The sequence below is a fragment of the Dama dama genome, chromosome X (genome assembly GCF_033118175.1).
Source record: "Dama dama isolate Ldn47 chromosome X, ASM3311817v1, whole genome shotgun sequence".
In the NCBI taxonomy this organism is placed as follows: Eukaryota; Metazoa; Chordata; class Mammalia; order Artiodactyla; family Cervidae; genus Dama; species Dama dama.
The window spans coordinates 61888804-61903051 of NC_083714.1; the positions used below are offsets into that span (position 1 = coordinate 61888804).

General features: G+C 39.8%; 1 protein-coding gene across 5 annotated transcripts; it reads right to left on the reverse strand.

The window, feature by feature from the left end:
* Window positions 1-8797: 8797 nt before the first annotated feature.
* On the reverse strand, window positions 8798-11366 carry BEX5 (brain expressed X-linked 5). Of its 5 annotated transcripts, none has more exons than XM_061135887.1 (3): window positions 11215-11322; window positions 10033-10099; window positions 8798-9479 (listed from the first exon to the last, which is right to left on the reverse strand). In XM_061135887.1, the coding sequence occupies exon 3, from the start codon at window positions 9447-9449 to the stop codon at window positions 9111-9113; it is 339 nt and encodes a 112-aa protein (XP_060991870.1). In that variant the 5' UTR covers window positions 9450-9479; window positions 10033-10099; window positions 11215-11322; the 3' UTR covers window positions 8798-9110. The 5 variants fall into 5 exon arrangements, with proteins under 5 accessions (XP_060991870.1, XP_060991869.1, XP_060991871.1 ...); XM_061135886.1 differs by lacking the exon at window positions 11215-11322 and adding an exon at window positions 11046-11187; XM_061135888.1 differs by lacking the exon at window positions 11215-11322 and adding an exon at window positions 10619-10998.
* Between the last annotated feature and the right edge of the window lie 2882 nt (window positions 11367-14248).

Consider the following 14248-nt stretch of genomic DNA (forward strand, 5'->3'; position numbering starts at 1 on the left):
CTGAACTTCATACATATTTCTAAATTTTTTTGTGCTTTTATTTTTAATATTGTAATTTTAAGAGTCTAACCTCTACTCTAGATTTTTAATCTTTGTTTTTCAATATTTGATATCAATTTTGGACATTTAAGAATCCAATATTCAGTACCCATTTTTACTCAGGAGTGTATTGATTATTCTCTCCCACTTTTGACTCTCCATTTTCTCCCTCAGATCACCTCTATTTCCTCCCTCCCCCTTCTCTTCCCAATCCAATTCTGTGAATCTCTGTGGGTGTCTGGGCTATGGAGAACACTTAGGGAACAAAAGAACTGTGTAGATCTGTCTCTCTCCTCTTTGAGTCTCCCCTTTTCTCCTGCTGCTCACCTCTATCTCCCTCCTCCCTCTCCTCTTCTTCATGTAACTCTGTTAACTTCTCTGGGTGTCCTTCATGGTGGAGAATCTTTTCACCATTAACCTAGAAGTTTTATTATCAGTGATGTATAGTTGGAGAAGTCATTAGGCTACTGGAAGAATAAGACAGAAATCCAGAGGCAGGAGACTTAAGCCCAAAACCTGAGAACACAAGAAAACTCCTGACTACAGGGAACATTAAGTAATAAGAGATCATCCAAATGCCTCCATACCTACACCAAAATCAACCACCACTCAAGAGCCAATAAGTTCCATATCAAGACATACCACACAAATTCTCCAGCAATGCAGGAATATAGCCCTGAGTGTCAACATACAGGATGCCCAAAGTTACACCAAGCACATAGACCCATCTCAAAACTCACTACTGGACACTCCATTGCACTCCAGAGAGAAGAAATCCAGTCCCACACACCAGAACACCGATGCAAGCTTCCCTAACCAGGAAATCTCGACAAGCCAATTGTCCAACCCCACCCACTGGGTGAAACCTCCACAAAAAAAAAGGAACCACAGACCACCAGAATACAGAAAGCCCACACCAGACACAGAAGTCTAAACAAGATGAAAAGGCAGAGAAATACCCAGCAGGTAAAGGAACATGAAAAATGCCCACCAAGCCAAACAAAAGAGGAGGAGATAGGGAATCTACCTGAAAAAGAATTTAGAATAATGATAATAAAAATGATCCAAAATCTTGAAAACAAAATGGAGTTACAGATAAATAGCCTGGAGTCAAAGATTGAGAAGATGTAAGAAATGTTTAATAAGGAACTAGGAGAAATAACAAAGAGTCAATTAAAAATGAATAATGCAATAAATGAGATCAAAAACACTCTGGAGGGAACCAACAGTAGAATAACGGAGACAGAAGATAGGATAAGTGAGGTAGAAGATAAAATGGTGGAAATAAATGAAGCAGAGAGGAAAAAAGAAAAAAGAATCAAAAGAAATGAGGACAACCTCAGGGACCTCTGGGACAATGTGAAACGCCCAAACATTTGAAACATAGGAGTCCCAGAAGAAGAAGACAAAAAGAAAGGTCATGAGAAAATACTCGAGGAGATAATAGCTGAACATTTCCCTAAAATGGAGAAGGAAATAGTTACACAGGTCCAAGAAACCCAGAGAGTCCCAAACAGGATAAACCCAATGCGAAACACACCAAGACACATATTAATCAAATTAACAAAGATCAAACACAAAGAACAAATATTAAAAGCAGCAAGGGAGAAACAACAAATAAAACACAAAGGGATTCCCATAAGGATAACAATAGAATAGAATTATCTTTCAATAGAAACTCTTCAGTCCAGAAGGGAATGGCATGACATACTTAAAAATATGAAAGAGAATAACCTACAACCTAGATTACCGTACCCAGCAAAGATCTCATTCAGATATGAAGGAGAATTTAAAAGCTTTACAGACAAGCAAAAGCTGAGAGAATTCAGCACCACCAAACCAGCTCTTCAACAAATGCTAAAGGATCTTCTCTAGACAGGAAATGCAGAAAGGTTGTATAAACGCGAACCCAAAACAACAAAGCAAATGGCAATAGGACCATACCTATCAATAATTACCTTAAATGTAAATGGGTTGAATGCCCCAACCAAAAGACAAAGACTGGCTGAATGGATACAAAAACAAGACCCCTATATATGCTGTCTACAAGAGACCCACCTCAAAACAATGGACACATACAGACTAAAAGTGAAGGGCTGGAGAAAAATATTGCATGCAAACGGAGACTAAAAGAAAGCAAGAGTCTCAATACTCATATCAGATAAAATAGACTTTAAAACAAAGGCTGTGAAAAGAGACAAAGAAGGACACTACATAATGATCAAAGGATCAATCCAAGAAGGAGATACAACAATTATAAATATATATGCACCCAACATAGGAGCACCACAATATGTAAGGCAAATGCTAAAAAGTATGAAAGAGGAAATTAATAGTAAGACAATAATAGTGGGAGACTTTAATACCCCACTCACAACTATGGATAGATCAACAAAACAGAAAATTAACAAGGAAACACAAACTTTAAATGACACAATGGAACAGCCAGACCTAATTGATATCTATAGGACATTTCACCCCGAAACAATCAATTTCACCTTTTTCTCAAGTGCACATGGAACCTTCTCCAGACTAGATCACATCCTTGGCCATAAATCTAGCCTTGGGAAATTCAAAAAAATTGAAATCATTTCAGTCATCTTTTCTGACCACAGTGCAGTAAGATTAGATCTCAATTACAGGAAAAAAATTATTAAAAATTCAAACATATGGAGGCTAAATAACATGCTTCTGAATAACCAACAAATCATAGAATAAATCAAAAAAGAAATCAAAATATGCATAGAAACGAATGAAAATGAAAACACAACAACCAAAACCTATGGGACACTGTAAAAGCAGTGCTAAGGGGAAGGTTCATAGCATTACAGGCTTACCTCAAGAAACAGGAAAAAAGTCAAATAAATAACCTAACTCTACACCTAAAGCAACTAGAGAAGGAAGAAATGAAGAACCCCATGGTTACTAGAAGGAAAGAAATCTTAAAAATTGGGGCAGAAATAAATGCAAAACAAACTAAAGAGACCATAACAAAAATCAACAAAGCTAAAAGCTGGTATTTTGAAAAAACAAACAAAACTGACAAACCGTTAGCAAGACTCATTAAGAAACAAAGGGAGAAGAACCAAATCAACAAAATTAGAAATGAAAATGGAGAGATCACAACAGACAACCCTGAAATACAAAGGATCATAAGAGACTACTACCAGCAGCTCTATGCCAATAAAATGGACAACTTGGAAGAAATGGACAAATTCTTAGAAAAGTATAACTTTCCAAACCTGAACCAGGAAGAAATAGAAGATCTTAACAGACCCATCACAAGCACAGAAATCGAAACTGTAATCAGAAATCTTCCAGCAAACAAAAGCCCAGGACCAGATGGCTTCACAGCTGAATTCTACCAAAAATTTAGAGAAGAGCTAACACCTATCTTACTCAAACTCTTCCAGAAAATTGCAGTAGAAGGCAAACTTCCAAACTCATTCTATGAGGCCACCATCACCCTAATTCCAAAATTAGACAAAGATGCCACAAAAAAAGAAAACTACAGGCCAATATCACTGATGGACATAGATGCAAAAATCCTTAATAAAATTCTAGCAAACAGAATCCAACAACATATTAAAAAGATCATACATCATGACCAAGTGGGCTTTATCTCAGGAATGCAAGGATTCTTTAATATCTGCAAATCAATCAATGTAATACACCACATTAACAAATTGAAAGATAAAAGCCATATGATTATTTCAATAGATGCAGAAAAAGCCTTTGACAAAATTCAACACTCATTTATGATTAAAACTCTCCAGAAAGCAGGAATAGAAGGAACATACCTCAACATAATAAAGCTATATATGACAAACCCACAGCAAGCATTACCCTCAATGGTGAAAAATTGAAAGCATTTCCCCTGAAATCAGGAACAAGACAAGGGTGCCCACTCTGACCACTACTATTCAACATAGTTTTGGAAGTGTTGGCCATAGCAATCAGAGCAGGAAAAGAAATAAAAGGAATCCAGATAGAAAAAGAAGTGAAACTCTCGCTGTTCGCAGATGACATGATCCTCTACAAAGAAAACCCTAAAGACTCTACCAGAAAAATTACTAGAGGTAATCAATGAATATAGTAAAGTTGCAGGATATAAAATTAACACACAGAAATCCCTTGCATTCTTATAGACTAACAATGAGAAAACAGAAAGAGAAATTAAGGAAACAATAGCATTCACCATTGCAACAAAAAGAATAAAATACTTAGGAGTATATCTACCTAAAGAAACAAAAGACCTATACATAGAAAACTATAAAGCATTGATAAAAGAAATCAAAGAGGACATAAATAGATGGAGAAATACACCGTGTTCATGGACTGGAAGAATAAATATTGTCAAAATGGCTATACTACCCAAAGCAATCTATAGATTCAATGCAATCCCTATCAAGCTACCAGCGGCATTTTTCACAGAACTAGAACAAATAATTTCACAATTTGTATGGAAATACAAAAAACCTCGAATAGCCAAAGTACTCTTGAGAAAGAAGAGTGGAACCAGAGGAATCAACCTGCCTGACTTTAGGCTCTACTACAAAGCCACAGTCATCAAGACAGTATGGTACTGGCACAAAGACAGAAATATAGATCAATGGAACAGAATAGAAAGCCCAGAGATAAATCCACGAACCTATGGACACCTTATCTTCGACAAAGGAGGCAAGGATATACAATGGAAAAAAGACAACCTCTTTAACAAGTGGTGCTGGGAAAACTGGTCAACCACTTGTAAAAGAATGAAACTAGAACACTTTCTAACACCATACACAAAAATAAACTCAAAATGGATTAAAGATCTAAATGTAAGACCAGAAACTATAAAACTCCTAGAGGAGAACATAGGCAAAACACTCTCCGACATAAATCACAGCAGGATCCTCTATGACCCACCTCCTAGAATATTGGAAATAAGAGCAAAAATAAACAAATGGGACCTAATGAAACTTAAAATCTTTTGCACTACAAACGAAACTATAAGCAGGGTGAAAAGACAGCCCTCAGATTGGGAGAAAATAATAGCAAACGAAGAAACAGACAAAGGATTAATCTCAAAAATACACAAGCAACTCCTGCAGCTCAATTCCAGAAAAATAAATGACCCAATCAAAAAATGGGCCAGAGAACTAAACAGACATTTCTCCAAAAAAGACATACAGATGGCTACCAAACACATGAAAAGATGCTCAACATCACTCATTATTAGAGAAATGCAAATCAAAACCACAATGAGGTACCATTACATGCCAGTCAGGATGGCTGCTATCCAAAAGCCTACAAGCAATAAATGCTGGAGAGGGTGTGGAGAAAAGGGAACCCTCTTACACTGTTGGTGGGAATGCAAACTAGTACAGCCACTATGGAAGACAGTGTGGAGATTCCTAAAAAAACTGGAAATAGATCTGCCATAGGACCCAGCAATCCCACTGCTGGACATACACAGCGAGGAAACCAGAATTGAAAGAGACACGTGTACCCCAATGCTCATCACAGCACTGTTTATAGTAGCCAGGACATGGAAGCAACCTAGGCATCCATCAACAGATGAATGGATAAGAACGCTGTGGTACATACACACAATGGAATATTACTCAGCCATTAAAAAGAATACATTTCATTCAGTTCTAATGAGGTGGATGAAACTGGAGCCTAATATAGTAAGTGAAGTAAGTCAGAAAGGGAAACATCAATACAGTATACTAATGCATATATATGGAATTTAGAAAGATGGTAACGATGTACCTATATGCGAGACAGCAACAGAGACACAGATGTATATACCAGTCTTTTGGAATCTGTGGGAGAAGGCGAACGTGGGATGATTTCAGAGAATAGCATTGAAACATGTATATTATCATATGTGAAACAGATTGTCAGTCCAGGTTTGATGCATGAGACAGGGTCCTCAGCACTGGTGCACTGTGATGACCTTGAGGGATGGGATGGGGAAGGAGGTGGGAGGGGAGTTCTGGATGGGGAACACATGTACACCCATGGCTGATTCATGTCAATGTTTGGCAAAAACCACTACAATATTGTAAAGTAATTAACCTCCAATTAAAATAAATAAATTAAAAAATAAATAAATAAATGCAATGTCCTTACATTAAAAAAATAGTAAAAGAAGTGGCAAGAATATATAGAAGAACTATTCAAAAAAGATCTTCACGACCCAGATAATCATGATGGTGTGGTCACTCACCTAGAACCAGACATCCTGGAATGCGAAGTCAAGTGGGCCTTAGGAAGCATCACTAGGAACAAAGCTGGTAGAGGTAATGGAATGCCAGTTGAGCAATTTCAAAGATTGATGCTGTGAATGTGGTGCACTCAATATTCCAGCAAATTTGGAAAACTCAGCAGTGGCCACAGGACTGGAAAAGGTCAGTTTTCATTCCAATCCCAAAGAAAGGCAATGCCAAAGAATGTTGAAACTACCACACAATTGTACTTGTCTTGCAGGCTAGCAAATTAATGCTCAGCATTCTCCAAGTTAGGCTTCAGTAGTATGTGAACCAAGAATTTACAGATATTCAAGCTGGATTTATAAAAGGCAGAACAACCAGAGATCAAATTACCAATATCCATTGAATCATAGAAAAAGCAAGATAATTCCAGAAAAACCTCTACTTCTGCTTCATTGACTATGCTAAATCCTTTGTCTGTGTGGATCACAACAAAGTGGAAAATTCTTAGAGATGGGAATACCAGACCACCTTACCTGCCTCCCAAGATATCTGTATGCAGGTCAAGAGGCAAGTTACCACCAAACATTGAACAACAGCTGGTTCCACATTGGGAGAGCAGTACATCAAGGCTGCATATTGTCCCCCTGCTTATTTAACTTATATGCAGAATACATCATGCAAAATGCCTGGCTGGATGAAGCACAGCTGGAATCAAGATTGCTGGGAGAAATATCAATAATCTCACATATGTAGATGACATCACCATAATGGCAGAAAGCAATAGTAACTAAAGAGCCTCTTGATGAAAGTGAAAGAGGAGAGTGAAAAAGTTGGCTTAAAACTCAACATTCAAAAAACTAAGATCATGGCATCCAGTCTGATCACTTCATGGCAAATAGATGGGGAAACAATGGAAACAGTGACAGACTTTATTTTCTTGGGCTCCAAAATCACTGTAGATGGTGACTGCAGCCATAAAATTAAAATACACTTGCTCTTTGGAAGAAAAGCTCTGACCAACCTAGTGAAAGTCTCTCAGTCAAGTCCAACTCTTTGTGACTCAATGTACTATACAGTCCATGGAATTCTCTAGGCCAGAATACTGGAATGGGTAGCCTTTCCCTTCTCTAGGGGATCTTCCCAACCCAGGAATCAAACCCAGGTCTCCCACATTGCAGGCAGATTCTTTACCAGCTGAGCCACAAGGGCAGCCCTAGACAGTGTATTACGAAGCAGAGACATTACTTTTCTGACAAAGGTCTGTCTAGTCAAAGCTATGGGTTTTCCAGTAGTCATGTATGGACCACAAAGAAAGCTGAGCACCAAAGAATTGATGCTTTTGAACTGTGGTGTTGGAGAAGACTCTCGAGTGTCCATTGGACTGCAAGGAGATCCAACCAGTCCATCCTAAAGGAAATCAGTCCTGAATATTCATTGGAAGGACTGATGCTAAAGCTCCAATACTTTGGTCACCTGATGTGAAGAATTGACTAATTGGAAAAAGACCCTGATGCTGGGAAAGATTGAAGGCAGGAGAAGAGAATGACAGAGCTTGAGATGTTTGGATGGTATCACCTACTTGTTGGACATGAGTTCAAACAAGCTCTGGGAGTTGGTGATGGACAGGGAAGCCTGGCGTGCTGCAGTCCATGGGGTCACAAAGAGTCAGATACGACTGAGTGACTGAACTGAACTGAAATCACACTAAGCAGGAAGGGGCATTCTCCTCATTTCTGAGTGGATAAACTGAGGATTCAGACCACCAAAGGGTCCAAAAGTATGAGGTGGTCTTTGTCACCTTTAAGACTCCTCCAGAGCATCAGTAGTGGTGGGAACTAGTGGAGGGAGGAAAATCTAGCAGAAGGGGAAGGAGTGCCAAGCAGTCATGGCATTATGCACAACTATATCCCTCCCAGATATAGAAGGGTGTTTCCTACTGGCAGTCAGTCGACCTGCTGGTAGACTTGCTTGTATCCATCCCTAAATATGAAGGACACCTAGAGGGTTGGGCCTTGCATGTGTCCATTGAGCCAGACACAGATTTCAGTCACTACCTCATTTGATTACCACAATAGCTCTGTAAAACATGTTCTATCTTCATTTAATAAAGAAATAAGCTGATATTTGTTTATATTCTGACTTACTGGAAAAGTCCCTGATTCTGGGAATGATTGATGGCAAAAGGAAAAGAGGGCATCAGAGGATGAGATGGCTGGATGGCATCACCTGATGCAATGGACATGAACTTAGGCAAATATCCCTGTCCCTCTGAAGGATAGGGAGGCCTAGTGTGCTGCAGTCCATGGGGCTGCAAAAAGTCAGACATGACTGGGCAACTGAACAAGGCTGATATTAAAGAAACATATCTGTAATGATTAATAGGTTTGTGCTTCTAAATAAGAGACCAAGAGATAATATAAGATTTATGTCTTTAAATGGTGTCTCAAATATTTATTGTCTCCATTCCCTTTATAATCTGATTGGTAAATTCTTTGATTCTTTTTTTTCCTGACACATGTATAGTTATTTTGAGAAAATAAGAAAAAAACCAGCTAATCAAGAAAATAAAAAGACACATTCAGATATATATATATATAATGCATGCTTTAAAATGAGATAGTATATCTACTGACTGCTTTTTGAACTGCTTTATTAGCTTTACAATATGTAATAGACATCTTTTCATGCAAGTTCATAATATCTCCCCTGCTTTTCTGCAAGTTGACATAAATTCTTACAAAGTCAAAAGTGAAAATGAAATCACTAATCTGAAAAATGACAGAACATGGAAGGTTCAGAATAAAGGGTATATCAAGAAAATGCAAGTTTGCAAAGCATGGGGTTTATGATTATTAACCTCAGCATTCAAGGCATAAGGCAAAATTCATCATGATGGTCATGGTGAGGAGGATCTCCAATAAGAATGCGCAGACTGTACCTCAGCTGAAGCTCCCTAATTTTCCTCCTTAGCTCTCTCATCTCCCCCATGAACCTCTCCATATCATCAGCATCCCCATCTATGATGTCAATGTTATTGACAAGCCCATTGGGCATATCCTCTCTAAAATCCTGAGCAGGTGGGTCCCAATCCCCTCTAACATTTTCTCTAGGTTTGAGGCCTTCACCACCTCCCATAGGGCAAGCTTCTTCATTCCACACTGGAGCCTGCTCCTCTTCTCTCCTTTCCTTGGGGTCCTTTTCCATCTTGAGATTTTTTTCCCCTGCTTCTTCTTCCTAGGAGATGAATGGATTGAATGCTTTGTCATAACAAGATTCAGAGCTCTATAAGCAAATGTTTCACCACCTGAGAGACTTCAGTGTGCCCTCTAAGAAGGCGCCCCAGAGCCAAAGAAAAGAAAGTGAAAGTGAAGTCGCTCAGATATCCGACTCTTTGATATCCCAAAGATTGTAGCCTACCAGGTTCCTCCATCCACGGTATTTTCTAGGCAAGAGTACTGAAGTGGGCTGCCATTTCCTTCTACAGCCCCAGATCCTGCCCTGCCCCAAAGCCCATCATTTTCCCTGAAAATCCTTCCCCCCTCCACTCCTGGCTCCCAGTGTGTGGTGGACTGGAACATGGCCGAAAGACCAGGCCTTAGCCTTCAGAGCTCCTTACAAGTTGTCCAGGGGTACCCAGAGCTTGCCCTTCTACTCCCTTCTTCCGTCACCAGGCACAGGCCCACAGTATCAGCCAGGTTTCTCCTGCACTTAGTCGGGCAGGGAGGCTGGAATTCCCCCCATTCTGCCCTGTGCACCCCTACCATAGAGTCCCAGGCACCTCCCATACCTGCAGGGATCAGAAGCAGTCTTCGTCTCTCAGCCTTGAAATCTGCTGCAGCAACGGACCTAAAGACCTACAGACAGACAATAGCCAGCACTGATCATTTTGATTAAAGGACCAGCGTGGGGGTGGGGCGCCAGCGGTCTAGTGGGTTTAGGACTCTGCTAGAAATGTGTTGCTGCCTTCCCTTTCTCCTCTATCCCATCTCACGGCTTTTATTCCTGCCTTGTGACCCTGTCTTCCAGAAACAGACATTCTAATCAAAGCTGATTATTTCCAAACCTCTTCTTTAGGCCCCTCATCTCCACTGTCTGGTCCTTCCCCGTCATCTAATTAGCATTTCTTGAAAGCAAAGGGACAACTTGCGAGGCAGGGGTAGTCCGAAGAGCTTGCTGGGGGGCTACGTGGTTCATTTATAAATAATTTTAATGTAGGTATCTGCCAGGACCTTTCGGGGACCAGTGGACTTTCTGGAGCTCACCCTTCTTCCACTGCTCACCATTTTATGCATCAAGATGGATGAAGGGCGAAGAGGTAACGTGGGCATAGCAAACCTATCCCCGTTGTGGCGTCAGCGCTTTGTCAGGCTTACCCTAGCGTCCGCAGGCAGCGCCCACACTCACACCGACCTGCAGCGACCAGAAACTGTTTCCTGCTTCCGACCTATGTTCAGAAGTCCATAGCACACGCAATGGATCGCCTCTTCCATAGAAGGGGCGTGCTTCCCACACCTAATCCCTGTCTCTATCCTCTGCAGCAGACGCCCGGTCCCCTCCCCACTCCTCCTTCGAGTTCCCACAGCCACCATTTCCGGCTCCAAAATGGAAGGAAGGTGAAGAAATACCGGGAACGGAGGCTGAGACCCGCTGCAGAGTCTGCCACCCCCAACCCAGGGTCGCCGGTTGCGCGCCCCTCCCGGCGCGCTGCAGTAATCAGGTCGTTTCCTTGCAGCCTCCTTTCCCGGTCCTTCTCTTCCAGACATTGCCCAATCGCCCAACTCAGGAGATACTGTCTCGTACCCATTCTTCAACCCTTGGCGCCTCTTGAATTCCTCCCACCAAGTCCTCCATTTCTTGCACCAACTGTGAGGTCATCGGAGAAGCAGTAGAGAGAATCCAGTCCTGGACTCGCTCTGGTCTTTACCCTCAGGCCCCCGCTCCCCTCCCCAGTCAGCACCCTCCAACCTGCCGAGGATCGCGGTCGGCTTCCACGACTTCCTCCTTTCTGGGTACAGTTCGCCCACCTTAAGGTAATAGCGAGCCAGCGTATAGCCGCAAAGGACTATGGACTGCAACTGGAAGGAGAGACCAATTTAAGCGCGGGCTCTAGGTCTGCGTCACTGTGAGCTCACATCCCCAATTAAGGTTCGTACCTGCGGTGCTGGAGAGGACTGGGGGCGGGAGCGGGGGCGTGGCCACCTTTTGCCTCATTCCCCCTTTCTCCCCAACTATACTACTGGGTACTGCACATCCATTATTTATTTATTTGTTTGTTTATCTATCTATTCATTTCCCTATTTAGTATCTTCGACACCACATGGGTCACAATATTTTGTCATTTGTATTTGCCTTTTTCCTGATTTCTGCTGGAGCTTTTAAAGAATTTCTTCTCCCTCTTCTGTACTATTAAATGTCCACTTTTCTCCCTTCCACTCTGCAGCAAGTAAAGCCTAGAATTTCCCCTATCAGTCTTGTTGGTTTTGTCCCAGGTTGGAACCGGGACAGGGTGTGTTGGGGGCGGTGCGAGTCTAGAAAGTCTGGAAGTAGGAGGTAACATTAAACGACAACAACGACAACGACTTTCACCCTAATTATTTCCCTTTCTGTTTATTTTTTGAAGGGGTGGGTGATTGTTTTTGTTCTATTTTCCATCAGCATACATTCATGTTTTGGTTGTTGTAATTAGACTATGCAGTTATTTTCAGTTGAAAACTAAGATTAAAGTTGCAAAACCTTGCCATTCTGTTTATGTTGTTGAATCATCCTACAAATATAGTCTCTCCGGAGAGCACCCTACACCCCCTTTAAAGGACTCTGAAATATAAATCCAAGCTGCTAGTTTCACTTGTGAAGGTCCTCTGTGCAGTCCTTTTATAAGATGAAGCAGTGAGTCTAATGGAGTCTTGGTGGATTTTCAGATCTTGAGAATCTGTGACAAATTTATGAGCTCCTCTAAATTATATTAGTGCAACTTCACTTTACAAACAAAACACTTGCATTACCTCTAAAACAGAGAAGGTCTTCCCACAATTCAGAACAATAATTTGAGAAAGTTATGCTGACAGGTAAAAAGAGTTGTAAAGCTACAATATTAAAACAATATTATACCAGAATAGATATAGGACAAATGAGAAGAGAAAGTCAATTTTCAAACCTGAATATATTTTCAAACCTAGAGAAATATTAGTAATCTGATTGAAATATTTTGAATCAATAGGGAAAGTTTAGATTTCTGAAAAAATGGTTCTGGGATAATTGATTAGCTATTTGAAAAAAAATGAAGTGTATTATTCATTTTATACACTTGAATAGACATTAAATATTTAGATAAAAAGACATGTCATTGAAATAGTATATAATAAATGTTATTTTATATAAATTTTAGGATTAAAATGTTTTTAATATACCACCAGAGACAGACATAGCCAAAAAGCAAATGGTCCAGTCCTGCTGGGGACCCTATAAATCTAAGGAACCATGTAGGATGCTCCTCAGAATTATCCCAATTACAGATGGGAAACTGGAGTATTTATCCATGAATATGGGTCCTTTATTGGTGGACATTACCCTGAGAATGTTAAAATCTCTGGCACATATAGATTGTCCTAAGCCTGACCTGAGCAAGCTCCCAAGGTACCAAAAAGAGCCCTCAGTAAGATTTAGGGATAGTTAGAGATAGGATAGGGTTTCCCTGGTGGCTCAGATGGCAAAGAATCTGCCTGCAATGCGGAAGACCTGGGTTTGATCCCGGGTTGGGAAGATCCCCTAGAGGAGGGCATGGCAACCAACTGCAGTATACTTGCCTTGAGAATCTTATGGACAGAGCCTGGTGGGTGGTCCATGGGGTCTCAAAGAGTCAGACATGACTGAGTGACTAAGCACAGCACACACAGAGATAGGATAAAGTGGAAGGACACTATCATCTTTATCCTTGCCTCTAGAATTATACAATTCACATTTTACTCTAAATCAATCCAAACATATATCTTCAAAATGAATACATACCCATGTTTATGGCTATTGGACTGTTTGTAGTTTTCATTATGAGACACAATGTCAGTTGAACTTTTTTGTACGCAAATTTTTGATACTAATATGAAAGTTTTAAATTCCTAGAATGGTTGTTGCTGTATATGACTATGGATGCTTTTAACTGTCATAGAAATTTCCCTTGAAAAATGTTGCCCCAGTTTGGCACCTATAATGTATGAGCATTCCTATTTTATGAGTTCACCAACATTGAGTTATTATAGTTTTAAATTTTTATTTTTGTTTCATTTTGTCTTATTTCATTTATTCTTTAAAAAAATTGTCACAGTCATCAGGTAATGTTTTCAAAACATCATAACAGACACCTGAGATTCCCAGACCATTCTCTGAAGATTCTAGTTCAGTAGATTGAAGCCAGGCCCAAGAACTTACATTTAGGCTTTTCACACAATTCTTAATATTAGCTAGCATTTGGAATCCATGTCATAGGCAAAACACCAAAATGAAACAAACGAAAAAGCTCCCATTGTTATGTGCGGCTGTTTAAAAATTATTATTAAATACTTTAAAATGTAAAGAATGATTTTGAAAATAGCACAAAGAACTCCCACATGTCCTTCACTGTATTTCGCAGTTTTAACATTTTGCTTTTGCTTTCTCATTCTCTCTTCCTGTAGAAGGACATATTATTTTTTCCTGAACCATTTGAGCCAGTTGAAGATCTAATGGTCATTTAAAAATATTAACTAAAGTTCATTCCATATAAAATTTTCATAAAGCTTAGCTTGTCTTTTGAGATTTCTTATATAAAATTGTATAGATAGATAAAATTGCAATATATAAAGGTAAATATGTTTTAGTGTACAGTCTTACTAAATATTTTCTACTCACTATTATAATTTATTTATGCATCTATTTTAATGGAATAACATACCATAAGCTGTTCTGCTACTTGCTTTTTTATTTGCTTAAAAATAGTTTCAGGTTAATAACAATTTTACTACTCTCCCTGT